Source organism: Cheilinus undulatus, linkage group 10 (genome assembly GCF_018320785.1).
Source record: "Cheilinus undulatus linkage group 10, ASM1832078v1, whole genome shotgun sequence".
Classification (NCBI taxonomy): domain Eukaryota; kingdom Metazoa; phylum Chordata; class Actinopteri; order Labriformes; family Labridae; genus Cheilinus; species Cheilinus undulatus.
This window is the reverse complement of record NC_054874.1, coordinates 17,036,188-17,055,464: the sequence shown is the minus strand read 5'-3', so window position 1 is coordinate 17,055,464 and position 19,277 is coordinate 17,036,188. Positions and strand designations below refer to the sequence as shown.

The window sequence follows — 19,277 nt, the reverse complement described above, 5'->3', positions numbered from 1 at the left end:
TTAACTTTAAACCAAAGCTTTGATGATCCATCTAAGCAACATTGCTATTTAAATTTTATTGAGCACTGCAAGCCTTTAACTGATTTCCTTGTTATTTATCTTTGAAGAATGAACGTTTCTATAGGCCACTGGTTCATTTTAAATACTAAAAGAGACAGGTTGTCTTTAGTAATCATTAAAGTTTCATGGTATCTTGACATCGTAATATCACTTGGAAAATATTGTGGGAGATTTAACCAGAACCACTGGAGTTATTCAAAGGGAAAAGAGAGGAAGCTCGGAGGAAAAAAATTAAATATTTATCTTATTTGTTATTGGGATAAGGGCTTAACAGGAAGAGGACTGTATTAACCTGGCTTGTGTTCAAGAGCCGACCATAGACAAACATAAAAATAACTTTACATTGGACCATAATCAATCAGGATATCTAGAGATCTAAATAATCTGTCTAATCAACTACTGTGGATGTAATTACACACGGTCGTACGGCTGGAGGCTAGAAGAGATAGGAGGTCATCCAGCGCTCAAAGATATAAGAATTCCAACTGAAATGTTTGGACAGAAAACTATTCAGATCAGAAATTCTTCAATTATGTGTTTTATATTTTAAATTTCAGACTTTCTTAAACATTTTTTTAAGTCTCATCACAGTCAGAAGAGAGAAGTTTATCTTCACATCACTGACACTAATAATTAGCCTAAATTAATAAAACCTGAAACTGAGGTAATGCAGCCGCTCTCCTCAGTCTGGAGCAGTTTTAGTCTGACCTCCTTCTGTTTGTGTGCTGCTTCTTTTAAGAGCCAAAACACGCTTTTTTTTGATAAGCTCTGTTGTCCAACAACGTTGTTAACCTCAGTGATGATTTCATTCCACACGTGGTGTTTCTGGTTCACTTTCATGTCAATTTTCAGGCTGGAAAAACAATCAGAAAGACCAGACTCAGACTGACTAAAAATAGATTTTTGATGACTAAAAATGACAAAAAGCAAGTTTAGTCTCATCAAGATGACTAAAACGAGACCAAAGTGTAATTTAGTTTTTGTCAGACTTTCCAAATCTTTGATATTTCCCCACTGTGGGTAAGTCTTTCAAAATACAATGTATCTGTAACTATTCTGCCTCTCAGCTGTAGTAAGCAGGGATCACAGGTTTGACAGGGGCATAGAACACACTGTTAAATGCTTGGACTAAACTTTAAGGCTCAAATGTAAGGACTTTTTATGAACTAAAACTAGACTCAAAGGATTTTAAGTTGTCATTGACTAAAAATAAACGAACTATAAAGGGCAGAAATTACTAAAATGTGACTAAATCTTAAAGGCATTGAATCTAAAGACTAAGACCGAGACTGAAATTAGAAACTGTCAAACTAGCTGTCAAAGTATTTATCAGCAACCACTCAGTTGTATGCTGATATTAGCCAGACACGTTTCACAAATCACATGTAGATTTTATACTAAGATGATTTATACACCCGAGTCCGTGCAGGTTTCCACAGAAGTTTGATAAATGAGGGTCAAAGTGTGTGGCACTCATGGCGCTCACGGCACACATTCAAGGCACAAAGACAGGTGCAGAATGCAAAAAGGATGGATTAAGTCGCTTGATTTTACAGGTGTGCTTTTGGAGTGACATGATTTAAAGCAGTCAGCCTGACGGCTCTCTTCCCTTTGAAGAGCCGGTTGATCCTGCAGACTGTCACGCTGGTATTTACCTGTCAGATTTTCCAAGCTAACTAATAACCACTGCTCGCTACAAAATCAGAAATGATAAAAAAAAAATGTGGTGATAACCACTGCATGAGGTACAAAAAATCAGCTCCGTCAATGATTCAAATCTCCAGATCTGACATGATCTAGCAAAAAAGGAAGCCTGTAAACATTAATTTTCATTTTTCAGTGCTCTTTGGTTACAATATCTGAAAATTTACTCTGGGCATACTATATTGATGTCTGTGAGATGTCTTTTTAGTGACACTTAAAGTTCTGATTAGGTTTATCAAAAATCCATCTCTGTTGCACGAGAGTGTGTGAGTGTGTGTGCTTCTATATGTTTTCAAGTGTGTGTAAGCCTGATCTTGTAAACAAGCAGGAACAGACACTAAAGCCTGGCATCTCTCAGCCTTCATTTCTATGAAAAACCTAATGTGAACATAGTAGATGCAGTGATATTTACCTGTGGAGAGAGTGGGTATCCTGTGTGTGGCTCAAGCTCAGTAGAAGTTAGCGTATTTAATACATACGTACATAGCTACATTTTTAGGTTGAATGGTCTCCTGGAGTAATGTAATGTAACTTTTACTTTTTCTCCCTTTTATCTTAGGTGTGTCACCTCTCTCAGCACCCATCTTCCCCTACCCGCCCTCATCCACTGACTGTGTGGAGGCCCACCGGGTGTGCGCGATGGACCCCCGGTGCGAGGCGTTATACCGGGGTTTGGAGCTGTGTGCGGCTGATGCTGCCGTGTCTCCCCTGGGTGAGCAGGTGGCTGCTGAGTGTCTGGAGAGACAGGACGCCCTGCTTGCCCGGCATCCCGCTCTTATCGCCTGCAAGTGTCAGCGTGGCCTCCGCAAAGAAGAGCAGTGTCTACATATATACTGGAGGGTTCGTCTGATGCCAGGTCAGTTAGAGATGGGGTGTGCATGTGTACATAAGGTCATCTGAAGGGAACAATATTTAGGAATTTGGGATGATGTCAACATGCCAGTAAACATGCATAGTGCCTATAATGCAAAAGCTGTTGCATTTTGAGTGTCTCCCACCTCAGCTGCTGAAGCTTGTACTACTTTAGAGTAGTCATAGTTGTTGGTGGCCTCTCTCACTAGTCTCCTTCTTGCACGGTGACTCAGTTTGTGAGGATGGCCTGATTTGGGCAGATTTTCTATATCCCTTCCGTTTCTTGATGATGGATTGAACTGAACTCTGGGGCATGTTCAGTGCTTCGATATTTTTTTGTGTCCATCCCCTGACCTCTACTTTTCAATAACCTTTTCTCTGAGTTGCTTGAAGTGTTCTTTTGTCTTCATGGTGTAATGGTAGCCGGGAATGCTGATAAACCAGTGGCTGGATCTTCTGAGATTTTCTGAGATGTCTAGCACCAATAGGCTGGACCTCTGTTGAGTTCAGTTAGTCAAATTAAAGGGGGTGAATTTTTATCAAATCACTTATTTTACCTTACATATTATTGTTTTATTGACATTACTTTGTAGAAATCTGTTTTTACTTTGACATTAAAGATTTTTTTTGTATTTTTTCTCATCAAAAAGCCAAATTATACTGACCATAATAGATTTATAGAATTAATAAAAGGGTAAAAAAAATCCAAGGGGATAAATATGTTTAAGTGCTGTACTTCCCCCTCAAAGACAATGTGCATTTGTTGGTGAGAAAGACTTCTCAATATTCTTTGAAGCCCCCAAAGTGGTTGAGAGAAGGCAAAGAACTATGCTGACTGTTAAAGTACAGTACAAATATGACTCTGCAAGCACTTTCAGCCAATTGTTTGCTAACTGTTTATATGTAAAGTATCTGGATATTACTCACCGACCAACAGCAAAACTCTGCTTTATCTGTTTCAACTGTTTCACAAAGCTCTTGCCAACATGTAAAGACCTCTCCAATATTGACTGTCGTTTGGCTCCTTGCTCGGTTGTTTCTTTTTTCTCTCTTTTTAGCTCCATCTTTTGTCGTCCTTTTCCATCTCTTTGCCTCAGACATTGTATAAAACAGTTGTGGAAAAAAAGTTACACAATGCTGAAAGCAGGCGTCTGTATGGAACTGAGACACATGCCAGTCACTCTGTTGGAAGTTATTCTTCTTTAGATAGACTTAAACCTTTTATTTTAAGTTGGAAAAGTGACATATTGAATCAATTAATCAATTTCTGATGATGATGAATGTTATACATGAAGAAAAAAGTGACATAATCTTCCATGAAGTAGCCTGGGATGACAATACAACAGCACACATAAAGAGCAGATGCATTAGAGGACAGAGGTGGACAAATACTCAGTGCATTTAAAAAAGTAGGTAAAGGAAATACTCGAGTTTCTGTTGAATACTCTTTTCATTGCATTGAAAAGTAGCACAATTGACTCTGCCCTTGTGTTAAGGGGATTAAACTAAGTGTGACTATTTACATCTGAGTCAAAAATATAAAGGTTGCTACAATAACGTCTGATATCCACCTTATTCCTATGCCCCATGATTCTTTGCATGAAATATGGGAGCAACTTGCGCTCCCCTCTATCTAAATAGGACTTTGCATAGAAACGAGATGCTGGAAGTGATTATTAGAGCAATTCGGATACCAAAATATGTAAACTTAGACTGCTTCACTTCAAACAGGATAACATTATTATTTGTCCGCCCTCTACTAGAGAGTACAAAGTGACGACATTACCTCAGTTAGCCTAGACAAGCATCTTTAGCTAACTTTATTAGCTTCACATCAGTATAGAAAGAGACAATCACATTTTGTTCAGGGAGTTTGGACACCACCTTCAGATAAATTTCTAGTTTGTGAAGTTGCTGAAATTTTTATTTCACAAACTAATCCCTCTTAAAATGTGGGAATTATATTCATAAAACTATCTATGACTCAAGTTGCCAGCTCTTCAGTCTGGTAAAAGTCAAGTTTAGTATTAAGAATTAATGATAAATTAATATTGAAAAAAATAACATCCCCAATGCTCTTAGACAGTGAATAGCATGTTTAAAACATATTTTGTCACATTATTGGTACCACAAACGAAGCAACAGGTACTGAGCATTACAGAAAATATCATTTAGAACTTTCAGCTCATATTGATTGAACAAAAATAAAGCAGTATTTATTGCAGCAAATATTTATTTATTTCAGAACAACCACTGTTGATGCTAAATCACTTTAGTAAGCCCTCAGAAGAATCGCGTTTTGCTATTATTGCTACTGTATGGGAAGCTTGACCCACATTCATAGCTACAGTAGATCCCCCAGGAACAATGTGCTTTCCACCTTATTTACTTACTTACATCTTACAATACCAACAATGTGAACATGTGATTACAAAAATATATCAATATTTACAAATTCGAGGTGAAGTCCTATCGAATCAACTGTGGTTCGTAGTTAGCATCTATCATTAGCTGCTGTATTAGAATAGATGTATTTAATGTACTTCTGCTTTTAGCATCAGATGTTTTGCCCATATTCAGATTTACAGTAGCGGCCCCAGGAATAAGGTGAATATATTCGCTCCTTTTGTTCTGTCGGGCTGCCAAGATTACCTTTGGTATTGCACTCTATATCAACTTATATAACCAAGATAAAGTTTTGTTTAGGCTGTGCCAGGTTAAACTAACATATCAACTGGAGCAATGTGTAGCCACATTAAAGGGGACATATTATGCAAAATACACTTTTTCAGGCGTTTCTAACAAAAATATGTGACCCTGGGCTGCCCTCAATCTCCCAAGGAATCAAAAAATGTGTGCTGAAACAAGCCATTCTTAGATTTTCCCCTCATAATGTCATGAGTGAGCACCGCCCCCAGGTTTGGTTGTCCCTCGCTGCTTGGGAGAAAGTTCCGCCCTCCTCTCCTGATCCTCCTGATCAGGAGAGCCACATCCATTTCCTGAGAGGGGTGGAGTCAGGGGCAGAGTCAGATAACATTTAAAGCCACAGACACAGAAACAGCTCATTCTGAGCAGGGCTGAAACAAAGGAGTTTTTAGACGTGCAAAAATCCAATACTGGAGTGTTTTTTTCAGCAAAAAACTTCACAGGCATGTATTGGGACCTCTGAGACCAATATAAACTTGTCTTAAAGGGTAAAATATGTCCCTTTTAAGTACTGGTATATTGATGTGAAAAAGGATGATGATGCTGCTAGTGTTAGCAAAACTCTGCAAACCAATCTGACATTACTATCCAGTGTTTGGCTTTGTTAAATAAATGGTTTTTAATTTTTACAATTTTGTGTTTTTTTTTTCCTTCAGACCATTCGACAATATTGAATTGAAATTAGTTACTTATCGGCAGGGGAATTATTAACTAGGAATGTCCCTCTTTCAAACGCCAGTCGCTCTTTATTCTTTCATTATCGTTACTAAAATGTGCAGCTGAAGGTTAAAGGGGTGAGAGCTGATGGATTTAGTGAGAGGTGAAACCCACTATGGACAGGGTGAGGGTTTATCAAAGGGCTTAAAGCTGCATTGATTTACATATTCATAAAATCAAAGACTGAAACAATTTTGTTGAATATGACAGAGGTTACTTCTGTGAAACCAAAGAGAGTCATAACCATTTTTCCTTTTCCTCTCATTCCTGGGAAGGTTTTTGCTGTCGGGAATCCTCTGGTTTGTTTTAATGCCAAAACTTTGACTCTCAACTTACTAAACAGGCTACCTGTTCTTAGTTTTGATTAACTTAAATTTTGCTGTGAAGTGTGCATCATTGCTCCAGCAATCTATTTTACTGCATTATTAAATTCAAAACGCAGGCCATAGGGGATGCGCAGATGGTCGAGTGGTTTAAGGTGTGCACCATGTGCAGCCCATCTCTCCTCTCTCCCATCCCTGTTTCCGAGTCTCTACACTGTCCTCTGCTATCTAATAAAGGCCCAAAAATAAATCTTAAAAAAAATGCAGGTCTAGACTGAACTCTATGTTCTGTTTTTATAAAGATAGACCTAACGTTAATCCTAAATGAGCATTACACTAGGCAACATTTAGCAACCTTGAGCAGAACCAAACATGAAGCTGTGCTGGTGGTGTTAAAAAAAAAAACCCAAAGCTTATTCAGTGCATTCAGGAAGAATTCAAACCCCCTTCCCTTATTTTCAGTTTTGTCATGTTGCAGCCTGATGCTAGAGTCAAAAAATGATGCCATTATTCTCATTAATCTACATTTCGTACTCCTTAATGACAAAGGGAAATCTGAATTTTAGACATTTTGCAAATTTATTAGAAAATAAAAAAACTGAAATAACAAACTGATTTAAGAATTCAGATCTTTTGCAAAAATACTGGATCTTTGCTGAGATGTTTGTACACCTTGGCTGGAGTCCACCGGTGGTAAATTAAATGTGATTGGACATGAGCACAAACTAAACCATGAGGTCAAAGGAACTGCCTGCAGAGCTCAGAGACAAGATTGTTGCAAGGCACAGATCTGGGGAAGACTACAAAAAATGTCTACTGCACTGATGATTCCCAGGAGCACAGTAGCCTTCATAATTCTCAAATGGAAGAAGTTTGAGACAACCAGGAATCTTCCAAGAGCTGGTTGCTGAGCGATCAGGGATAAAGGGCCTTAGTTAGAGTGGTGGCCAAGAACCCGATGGTCACTCTAGACTGAGCTCCAGAAATCCTGTGTGGAAATGGGACAAAGTTCCAGGAGGACAACCATCACTGCAGCCCTCCACTGATCTTGGTTTTATGGCAGAGTGGCTAGATTGAAGCCTCTCTGAGGCAGTTCCTTTGACCTCATGACTTGGTTTTTACTCTGATATGCGTTGTAAACTGTGAGGCCTTCTATAGAGAGGTCTGTGCCTTTCCGAGTCATATCTAACCAATTCCAATCAATTTAATTCGGACTACAATTAAGGTGTAGAAGGGGAGGGACCTAAGCTAAATTTTAAATGTTTCTGTTAAGGGTCTACTTACTTAAATCAATGTGTTATTTCAGTTTTTTATTTTTAATAAATTTACACTCATGCCAAGAGTGTTAGAAAGTTTATTTTCTTCAACTTCCTTCCGGTTGCATGGTTCATCTGCAAAAACCTTCCATCTGCCGGCTAAATTATATACATTTTCATTCATAAGGAGCTTTGCATTGACCATTTAAGGTTAAATGTAGGCATGTAAAGGACGGAACAGGAGACAAATTTACATGCACATTTTTCCAGGTGGACCAGGATTTACAAAGAGATAATTGCGTGGATGCGAAGATGTGCGTGGGCACAGTTTTATAAATCAAAATAATTTTGGGCTCACGCCATTTCTGAGGTTTTGGCGCAGGTACACTTTTAGTCTGGATTCTATGCACCATTTTATAAATGAGACCCCTACACCTTTGCTCCGCGAACAGCTAAGTTCTCATGCTGACAGAGCTGACGTCTGTCCACATAAACGTGATTAGCTTGGAGAGGAGGGGAAAATTTTTCAGGTTCTATTTTGATGCCAGTCTACAAAAGTGTAATTTTAAATTCAGCATAAATGAGAGATTAAGAGATGGTTTCTTTTTTCTATTTTTGTTGTTGTAAAGACATGAAACATCAAAGTGGTACCAGTGGTACTGATTTGGATTGCTAAAAACAATTCACATAACTATGAATAAGGCTGGATGGACATAAATAATAAAGTGTTCTTTGTCATGGAATTCATGTCAGCTGAGGGGGCGGCCTTTATCTAATGCCACTCCAGCCCAATTGACCTATGGCTAAGCCACGCCCCCTCCACTCACTCAGACAAACAATGAACATTCAGTGACGGGCGCTATTGCAGTTGTCACAGTAGGAGACATTTCACAGAAGGCCATTGATGATTTCTGGAGACAGAAAGATCACATATCATCTAAAAGTCACCAAAAGGGTCTCAACTACGCATTGGAGGGATCTAGTAATCATTTTATTGTTGAGAAGGTCAATAAAAAGCTTCAGTTACAAGCCAAAATTTACAGGTCCCAGTGGAAAAGTGATCCACGTTGAGTCGATGTTGTGGTCTACCGCAAAACTTTTATCCAAAGAAGAAACTTCTCTTGGTTTAGATGTGGCTTAGGAAAGGGTAAAAAATACACTCCGTTGCCCAGCCTCTCAGGATACCTTGTGTTGGAGTCGCTTGTACCCCATGAACACCGTTTGACCATTTTTAAACTTAAAAATCTCAAAAAAACCTCATAAAACCAGACGAAAACGGACTTTCTCCCATTCATTTCAATGGACGTCCAGGCAGCCGATGTCCGAGTGTATTGGAGTGGTATACACACTGTGATTGGCTCATCGCGTTTGAGGGCGGGACTTAGCCATAGGTCAGTTGAAAGCATTGGCAGACCACCTCTCTGCAGTCTAAGCTATTGAATGTTGAACCGTGTTCAGTCGGCACTGAGGTGTGTCTACACAAAGCACTGAGGATTACTACTTGGTTTCTGAAGCCACAAAAGGATATATATCTTTGTAATGCATTGTTTAAATGGGGTGTTCATGTTAATTTCCACAACCATCTGCACACTGAAAGGCTTAACATGCTTCTAATTCTGCCAGAAACTGTGCCATCATTTTGAACAACACTCATTGAAAAGTTGTGCCCACTCAAAAGCACCCTATCACACACACACCTCACACTCAGAGTAACAGGAGCGTATCAGCCGTGCTGGTGTGATGTGTGCATCAGTAAGCGAGCTAACACTAGCCAGCGGACTCCTCCTCCCCTGTGGCCTATTAGTCAGCCGAGCATTAGTGTAATTACACACTCTTCAGTTCCCAATGCTGCTCGGCTGCTCTCGCGTATCATTACCATAAATATATAGCCCAGAATAGGATTTACATACATAAACACTTTACATGCCATTACATTCCTGATTGAGTTTGTTCTTTGGAGTGTGTTGAAATAATTTGAAGGAACAAGCGGTTCGTCCACTCGTCAATCAAGACTCTGCTGATGGCTTTAACAAGTGGACAAAAGCTGTCTGCAGTTACATGACATTACTATTAATGCAACTCTGCATTTGTATTCTTATTGTTGCATTCTTATTTTGGCTACTCTGTTGTGCTAATCAACAGTCTGGCTGGTTTCTAATTTAAAGCTCATTACTTTAAATTTGCAGCCCCATTTGCAGATATTTTTTACTAATTACAAGCAATTTACACCTTTTTTGTTTGTTTTTTTGTTTTGATGTCATCTAATAAGATGTCTATCAGGTGAATGTGCTGAATGTGTCATTTGACGCTAATGAGGTAAATTTTTTTTAAAGTAGAAGTTACGATTGCACTTGCTTGGTTGCGTTTTTGGTGATGAGGGGATTTTAATTAAAGGGCCCTTTTGGAACAATTATCCTCTTAACACAGTTTTGCAAAGGCACCTTGGCTAAATGCCCAAAGTCGCAGGGATTATTGTTTGTTTTCTATTAAATGTATTTTAATTTTACAACTTGTCACATTTATTAAGCAAAAAAACAAAAACAAAACAAGAGCAAGCAAAAAAAAAAAAAAAAAAAACAGGCAAAAAAAAGAACCCCTGGTAAGGGCACCTTGAGTTGAAAATAACGATCATTTACAGTGCCTATAAAAAATAAACCGCCTTGGATGTTTAATCCTTTTAATATTTTAAAATCAATCATGGTCAACATAATTTGGCTTTTCTGACAAAAAAAAAAGAAATACAAAAACCCCTCTTTAATGTCAAAGTGAAAACAGATATCTACAAACCAATGTCAATTACATAAAAATAAGTACGCTAAAGTAATGGACTGCATAATTATTCACCAGCTGTGTTTTCTTTTTCCTAAATTTGCTGCATTTTTTTATCCTCTACCTTCACAGGCCCTCAAGGGCTGGCTCTAGAGAAGCATCCCCACAGCATGATGCTGCCACCACCATGCTCCAAAGCAGGGATGGTGTGATTGTGATGATGCAAACATAGTGTCTTGTCTGATGGCTAGAAAGCACAGTTTTGGTCTCATCAGATCATAAAACTTTCTTCCACTTGACCATAGAGTGTCCCACATGCATTTTGGAGAACTTGAGTTGAGATTTAATGAGTTTTCTTCAACAGTGGCTTTCTTTTTGCCACTTTCCCATAAAGCTTTGACTGGTGAAGAACCCTGGGCAACAGTTGTTGTATGCAGAGTCCCTCCCATCTCAGCTGCTGAAGCTTGTAACTCCTTCAGGAGCAGTGACAGGCATCTTGGTGGCCTCTCTCACTAGTCTCCTTCCTGCACAATTACTCAATTTTTGAAGATTTAGGCAGATTTGCACACGTACCATATTCTTTCCATTAAAAGGCATAAAAGCACCATAAACACAAAAGGTCCCCTATGTGAAATAACACTTAAATAACCTTGTAGCTGAGTAAAAAAAATGCTTTTTTAATTGCTTTAGTATATTGCTTTTGAGTGTAGAGAAAAGGTTCATTAATCATTAGCATACTATGCAGTATACAGCATATGTTTGAGTATGTAGTTGTAGTTTGTAGGATGTGGTTTTTGTAACTCTAGAAAAATTATACACAAGTTAAGATTTTTTTTCTTACCAATGTTGCCTGTGAAGAATTTTCTTTTAAAGAGAGTCAGTAGCATTTATGGTGTCCCTCAGGGTTCAATGCTTGGCCCATTTAATTTTGAAAATACGTGGCATCCCATTTTTCTGGCTTTAAGCACATTTCACAAATGACCTTGAACTGGTAGTTTAGAAATTAAATTTTATATTAGTTTGTTTTTTGAAGATCCTTTTGAGCTTTCTTCCTTAATTTAGGTGGGAAACATGGGCAGAGGGAGTGAGGAAAGACATGCACCAATCAACCCCGACACCAGCTAATCGAGGACTGCCGCCTCTGTATATGACCACCTGCTCTACCCACAGATGTCCTGAAATATTAATTTCTGTTTCAAATATGAAAACAGTGGCATAAGATTGTTCATCTATTCATCTTATCAGCTTATTTCATGTCCTCATTCTAGATTTCATTGATGTGCTTTTATGGAATGCCCCATTAGATTTTACATCTGTTTTTTACGGTTCTCTTTCCTTGCCTTAATGCTCATCTTAGAATTGTTTCCCCCAACCTCCTGTGGCCCTCCTTTTGAATGATCACTGAATTCTTACCCATTTTTGTCTCTCTGTTTTTTTTCCAGGGGAGGATGAACTGGAAATTTCTCCCTATGATGACACTCTAATGGATACTCGCATGGCCTCCTTAGTGGCAGGTAAAACACACTCTGACACACACTCAGAGTCAGCCATGCAGTCTTTGATATGATTGGGCAGTTTGTGTCAGTGTTCATCAATGTCACACACCAAATATTTAATGACAGGCGGCTCTATTGCTCCATCGTACGAGTCGTACAAAGTGAAGCAGCTCAATGAATCACAGGCTTTAGACATGTTAATCAATATGTATGAATCGATACAGACATGGTAACACTCGACCAGCTGAGGACACTGCTCTTTTATGTCTGCTCTTTAGCTTAGCACCTTTTTACAACCTTAGACTGGAGAAGAAGAATGTAAAGGTTGTTGACGACGGTGAAACATGGAATTAAGGTATATGGACCGTTTGTAAGCCGGCTACCAGAATGCAGTCAGTCTTTATATTTCCAGTGGGGCCCAGCAACCACAACTGGTCAGATTAAAACACAGTCAAGGGCAGCAGAGACAGGTTTGTCTTCAACTTTGATTTCAAAGAGCTCAGACATGCAGCAGACCTGATGTTTCCTGGGAGTTTGTTCCAGATATAAGGATCCTACTGTAATAGAAGGCCTAAACCATTCAGTGATTTACAGGAGTATTTAAAGTCTCTTCTCTGAGAGACAATGAGCCAGTGGGAAGAATGGGAGTGATATGATCTACTCTCTTGGTCTTAGTGAGGACTCTAGCAGCGGTGTTTTTGATCAGCTGCAGCTGTCTGACTGAGTTTTTAGGACCGGTAAGGATACTGTTACAGTAGTCAACTTGACTGAAGATTAATGCATGGACAGGTTTTCCAAGGTCCTGCTGGGACTAAGGAACAGAACAAGCACAGTCACATGATCCTGCAGCCTGTTTTGGCTGAGTCACGGGACAGCAAAGCAATCTAGGGGACTGCGTCAGTGCCTCACACAATCTGAACAAACTATGATCTTTAGTGGCTTCAAGACAAGCGACAAATATTTTAGAAATAATATCTTACAAATATCTTATCAAATATATAAATTTGGACACTTTGTGAGGGGGTTTGTTGGTAAAACATGACAAGAAAAGAAACAATATTTAAAAAAGATTTTCTTTTTTTTGTTTTTTTTTGAGTAAATTGTAATTTTTTATTGAAATAACCATGCAAACTTAGTATGGGATAGCTCTAATGTCATTTGAGTAGGCATCCATTTAGTCTCCAAATGGACATTTTGAAATCTGCCTGGAAGTTTCTTTACAAAAGCATTGCTAAAGAGTGTTTTTTTGGTTGGTTCTACATCAAGTCACAAGCAGGACTTTCTTTGATAAACAAGAACTTAAAAGAGAGAAGAATGGATGTGGAGGGCCCCATGCCTGTGTTCGCCTAGGACTCCAAAATTGCAAAATCCACCACGATCTTGTTGAGCAAATTCACACTTACAAGGGTCTAGCTCAGATTCATCTTGTACATTGTTACATGTTTGCTTATCCAAGCACAAAAGGTTTCATCAATGATGTTTGCCATCTGTTAATTACTGTATTATCTTCTGTATGCAGACGACACTGTTGTCTTTCTTTCGGATAATAATTATGATGCCATAAACTCAGACTCTCCTCTGGTCCACAGTTTTTTGAATGACTGGTTGTTATATAGCCTAATTATCTCACTGTAAACAACAAGAAAACCCTCAAAGAAATATTTGACTATGTTCCAAAGTATTCATTTTGCAAAACAAACACCAGCCGTCACATAAACCTATAATTAACTTGAGGTATGTCTTGTTTTCCATCTCACTTATCGAGATGACATTCATAGTTTAACAGAAATAAACTGTTTTGGCAGCACATGGTGGCTCAGCAGAGTAAATCACTGTTGTTATTCTCCATACATTTGTCAGTCCTCTGTGAGATTAATCTTTTGAGCCATGATTGCATAAAGCTTGGCATTTACATGTTCCTGCTCATAACTTTCCCCACACAAAGCCGTCTAATCTGACTTCTTCTCCACTCTTTCAGCCTCATCCTTCATGCAGTTGGATGGTGAGAATCAGTGCCTGAAGGCAGCACAGGACTGTGGGTTATACGAGAAGTGCGGTTCCCTGCGATCAGAGTATGTTCTGGCATGCACCAAAAGGATGCCTGGGACCAACCGATGTAACCAGCACAAGTGCCACCGGGCTCTACGGCGTTTCCTGGAACGGGTGCCTGAAGAGTACAGCCTGGGCGTCCTGTTCTGCCCCTGTACAAACACCCTGTGTGGTGAGAGGAGGAGGAAAACCATTGTACCCTCCTGCTCCTACCAGGAGATGGATGGTCTGCAACCTAACTGCCTCCATCAGCAGAGCTTCTGCCGCAGAGATGACCTCTGCAGGTAAGACTTAAGGAATTAAATCAAGTTTAATTTAATGCCATTCTATTCATATACAAGTGGTTGCAGAAGTAGTGTATAAAACAGACCAGGATCATCAGTTATATTGGTATTTATAAATTGCAACTGATATAGATGGTATACATGGTGAAGATTAATGACCAAAAGAACAAGATTGCAGGTTCAAGAAATTAGATTCCTCAGGAGGGTGGCTGGGCTGAGCCTTAGAGAGAGACTGAGGAGCTCGGACATCTGGAAGGATCTTGAAGTAGAGCCGCTGTTCCTTGTCGATAGGAGCCAGTTGAGGTGGTTCTGGCATCTGATTAGGATGCCTCCTGGTTGCCTCCCTGTGGAGGTCTTCCAGGCACATCCAACTGGAAGGATACCCCGGGTAGACTCAGAACTCGCTTGAGGGACTACATATCTCATCTGGCCCTGGAACACCTTTGAATCCTCCAGGAGGAGTTGGATAAGCAAAAGAAAATGGATGGATGGACATGGTGAAGATATTGGCATAAGTAGTTCAACACATAGAAGATAGGGAAGAATTTAAAAGAAACTGGTTTCCTTGATAAAAAATATGAAACGAAGATGGCGAGTTATTTCTGTCGATAATCTCAAGCGCAGTGATTCACACCTGGCATGCATCTTAATCAAATCCCATGGCTCACATCCTCCTAAATTACTGTTCTACTTAAGCTGCAAGATTTCTGGTCTCTTCCTCTGCTCTGCCCTGGATCAGCACTGTGCTCTTGTTTCAACCCACCTCCATCCCAGCATCCACCTGTTGGCTCCGACTGGGGATTTCAACTGCAGAGGTGTCAAAAGTATTCACATTCATTATTCAGGTAGAAGTATAGATACTAGGGTTTAAGAAGACTTCGAAGTTGAAGTACCAACTCAAGCTTTTTACTGAAGTAAAAATGTAAAAGTACTGGTTTCAAAACTACTTAATGTGTAAAAGTAAAAGTAATGTAAGGAGGAAAAAATGCCATTAATGACAAAAGCTTAGGCTGTGCCACAGAGTTTAAATTTTCATAGAAAATCTGAGCACATTTATGTTTTTTTCAAGGCACCATTTTTGAGCCAGTACACCTAAGAAGTTCTCTGAGAGATATCAAGGAAAAATGAAGCAACAGTGTGGCGTGCAAATCAACACAGACGGACAGACACCACACAGCCCCGCCACCAATTAAAGTGGTAAAATGTATCGGGATGTGCATGAGAGCTTGATGCTAACACAGAATCAAATTGTCTTTAACAGACTCACAGATTTAGCATTGCTTTGCTTTGTTTTACCACAAGAAGGAGTCTATTTCTGTTGACCTTACTGAGTTAAATAGAATGATTTTATTGATGTAACAATGTTCAGTAAATTAAGTTGTTTCTGTAGTTATGTTCTGAGCACATCATTTATGTCACTGATTTCTTCCTCTTATGTTATTTAGCAAACAGTTTTCAGATGTGCTACAACCACCAGCTGGCCATGATATGATTTTATAACCAGGTACAGGTAAAAATCAGAGTGTAGATGTAAATTTCAATTGAAATAACAGTCACATGGACTCTTCAATATTTTAAAAGATTTAATTTGTGTTTGAATATTTTGAATAGAATTGAAGCTCATGTAAATACATTCTGGTGTACCCTCTTTTGTAAAGGGAAGGAACTGAAGAAATAAAAGAGCAGTGATTAGAAAGAAGGACAAAAAGTGTGCATGTACAAGACATAAATGTGTCAGTACATCTTTCAGAGACATTAGTATCAAAAACCCCAACATACACATCCAGATTTCTTGTGTTTGATGTTGAGTTGTTGTTTGTGTTGTTGCCAGGTCCAGATTGGCTGATTTCCTCAACAACTGCCAGCCTTCTCCTCTGACAGCCAGCGGCTGCCTGAAAGACTCTGCCGGCCTGTGCCTCCGAGCCTACGCTGGACTCATTGGTACGAAGGGGGGAGGCGAAATGGGGAGGGAATATGAGTAGTTGAATCAGAAAACAGACAGTTGTATTTTACCTAGAACCAGATGTTCTGGCACACAATCTACTTCGTCTATACTCTGTAGGATTTTTGTTAACAGAAAAACCTCAGGCGTTTGAATCACATCAATCACAATTTAGCAGTGGTTTTAATAAGGTGGAAATAATGCAAAGTTTAATAGGTCAGTGTTCTTTTACCTTTACCTAAAAATGATTCAAAAGCTAGTGAGAAAGCACAAAGAATAAGGATTCAGAAGGGAAAATTCTGGATAGAAGAAAAGCAGCATCTAACCAGTGTTCACATGCTCTTTGGATTGTCCTGAATAACAGTCCTAACAGTCCAGGAAAACAACAAACGTGTTATACTTTATAGTCATGGACAAAGTCTCAGTGATGTCACTCTCTGTGTTCTGAAAAAGTGTTTTGAAGCAAAATGATGGCATTCAATGTATTTGCAATGCAGTTTTAAACTAACTTTCAATCAATCTAGAAACAGAGAAGGAGCAGGAGCTGAAGCAAGTTAAGTCCAATTATGCAAATTTGTTCCCCTACCCCAGAAAATTAGAGCTCTGTGCCTCTATTTTTTAAAATATAATCAACAGTAACTCTAATGTCTTTTTTTTTTTCATTTTTGAACCCGGTGTATCTTAAGAAACTAGGCTACATTTCTCAAAATCAGAGGTTGCTACTGGTTCTCCTTTGTCCTGTATCTGAAGGAATGCCTTCGACCATAAATTCATCCATTCTTCCATTAGTTATTGCGGGTTGCAGGGGCGAATATCAGCTGCCTTTGGGCAAAAGGTAGGGCACACCTAACCCTGCAAAGGCTAGATTCCATGTTTGTCATCAGGTGGGCCCATCTTCCATACTTCATGCTGAAATGCTTGTTTCAAGGCAAAGAATGGCCAGACTAATAGGCATCATTTGAAAAGAAGGAGCCAGGAGCAACTTAAGCTGTAGCACTGGTTAATCAGTATTTTTGGCTACCATTACACCATGAAGACAAAATAACACTCCAAGTAACTCAGAGAAAGTTTACTTGAGTCAGTTCTCAAGAAATGGGAGGTACGTGGCACATGTGTAAATCTGCCTGCATCATCACCTAATTCAACAGAGTTCAGCCAACTGGTGCTAGTCTCACAATTAGTGAAATAGGGATCACCTGAGTGCAGGGAATGTGTCTCAAGTAACTGTGGTATAAAGACACCCGTGTCTGGAAAGGTGCTTCACTGGTTAATCAGCATCCCTGGCTACCATTACACCATGAAGACAAAGGAATACTCTAGGCAACTCAGAGAAAAGTACAAGTCAGGGGATGGATACAGAAAAAATTACAAGGCACTGAACATCCCCTGGAGTACAGTTAAATCCAGCATCAAGAAATCAAAGGACTGTAAATCTGCCCAGATCTGGCCATCCTCACAAACTGAGTGACCATGCAAGAAGGAGACTAGTGAGAAAGGCCAAGACGCCTATGAAGGAGAAACAAGCTTCAGCAGCTGAGATGGCAGAGATTCTGAATTCAGCAACTGTTGCCCGGTTTCTTCACCAGTCAAAGCTTTGTGGGAGACTGGCAAAGAGAACGCCACTGTTCACTAAAACTCCTATTAAATCTCGACTAAAGTTTGCCAAAAGGAAGCAAAAATGGTGCTTTTGATCATCAGACAACATTCTATTTTTGGTGGACACCAAACACTGGACATCACCATAAACAGTAGTGCATGGTTAAGTTGAAGCAACTGCAAGCCTGGAGACAATGACTGCCATTGAAGATATTAGTGGTAGCAGCTACAGTGGCAGTTCTATCCAAACTGGACAACATATTCAAAAAAGAGCAAAGAACCTCACTGAGAGCTTTTCTTGGTGGCTTCAGCAAGAGTTTTATTCACCAACTGGCTCCACTAATAGTGAACAATGACAGCAGCTGTCTGTCAAGCTCATGTTATGTGGTTTTCAGCTCAATGCTCGGATTGGCATCCAAGCACCCTCTACCTTTCATGGAAAGGTTCTGTCCTTTCCAAACAAAGTCTATGGGTTGTTACCCTGATGGATCTGAAATCTGCCCCCTCAATGTATATGACAGCTTTCTGAGCCATGCACACCTATTTCTGTCAGAACTGAGTTATTGCGCTGATCTGAGGGATGCTTATCTTCCTTTTTCCTGTTGGAAACTAACTTTTAAGAATTTTCCACTCATATAAAAGCTGATTAATTTACAGCAGGCTTTTCCTTTTGATACAATGCTGCAACAAAAAATAACTATCATTAACCAGTGGAAACAAATATCAGAGCTAAAACTCTTCATCCTTTGTTTACTTCAGTGAGTGAGAGGATGGAGGTTGGATATGGAGAAGTAGGTGCAGAGGCGTAAAGTGTTATAAGGTAATCAGATGGAGCAGAAGTGGAGGTGGGAAGTGAGGATGGATGACAGCTGACAAGAGATGTGGATAGAGAAGTATTTAGTGACTTTCGACTCCCTCTGACAGTGATGGATGCAAACTTTCAGGAGGCTGAAAGATTTATAAAGATGCAACCTGCTCAAACTCCTTTCTAACATGGGGGGGCATAGATTATTTGAACTTTAAAGGAACCCGACATGATCAGACAAATTCACCTAGGTGGATAGATATTTGCTTCTTCTTTCATATTGAACAAAAAACTCTAGATATCTGCATTTTGAGTAAACTTGAGCTTATAAACTCACCAGGAGGTCGCCATGTTGTGGTCCGCATTGGTAGTGTGACATTATTTGGCTGTTCCGATGCAGTCACTGACCCTTTCAGACTGGCAGCAGGTTTTGCCGCTTGCAGTTTTCTTTGTCTCCCTGCTGTCAAAGCTCTGTCATTCCTCTTAAGTTTTACCTCAATAAATCTCCCTTCAAGTGACTTCATTCAGTGTACAATGGAACTGTTCCAGGAGCTTTTCAAGATAAAAGCATTATGTACAAATAAAGAGAGTTCATCCAAAGAAATGCTAAAGCGGGCTTTTACTTTGAAAAGCACAATCCAGAAGTGTTTTTGTAGAGCGTTTTGTTCAATATACACATTTATTGCACTAAGAGGGTAGATTACACCTGATTTTTAAG

At 39.4% G+C, this 19,277-nt stretch overlaps 1 protein-coding gene across 1 annotated transcript in view; it reads left to right on the top strand.

The window, feature by feature from the left end:
* gfra3 (GDNF family receptor alpha 3) overlaps window positions 1-19,277 on the top strand; it is a 67,885-nt gene that overhangs the window by 31,892 nt on the left and 16,716 nt on the right. Inside the window, exons 2-5 of the mRNA XM_041797985.1 lie at window positions 2,324-2,620; window positions 11,830-11,901; window positions 13,862-14,216; window positions 16,048-16,157. Of these exons, the coding sequence (XP_041653919.1) occupies window positions 2,324-2,620; window positions 11,830-11,901; window positions 13,862-14,216; window positions 16,048-16,157 (834 nt within the window). The remainder of the gene's footprint in view (window positions 1-2,323; window positions 2,621-11,829; window positions 11,902-13,861; window positions 14,217-16,047; window positions 16,158-19,277) is intronic.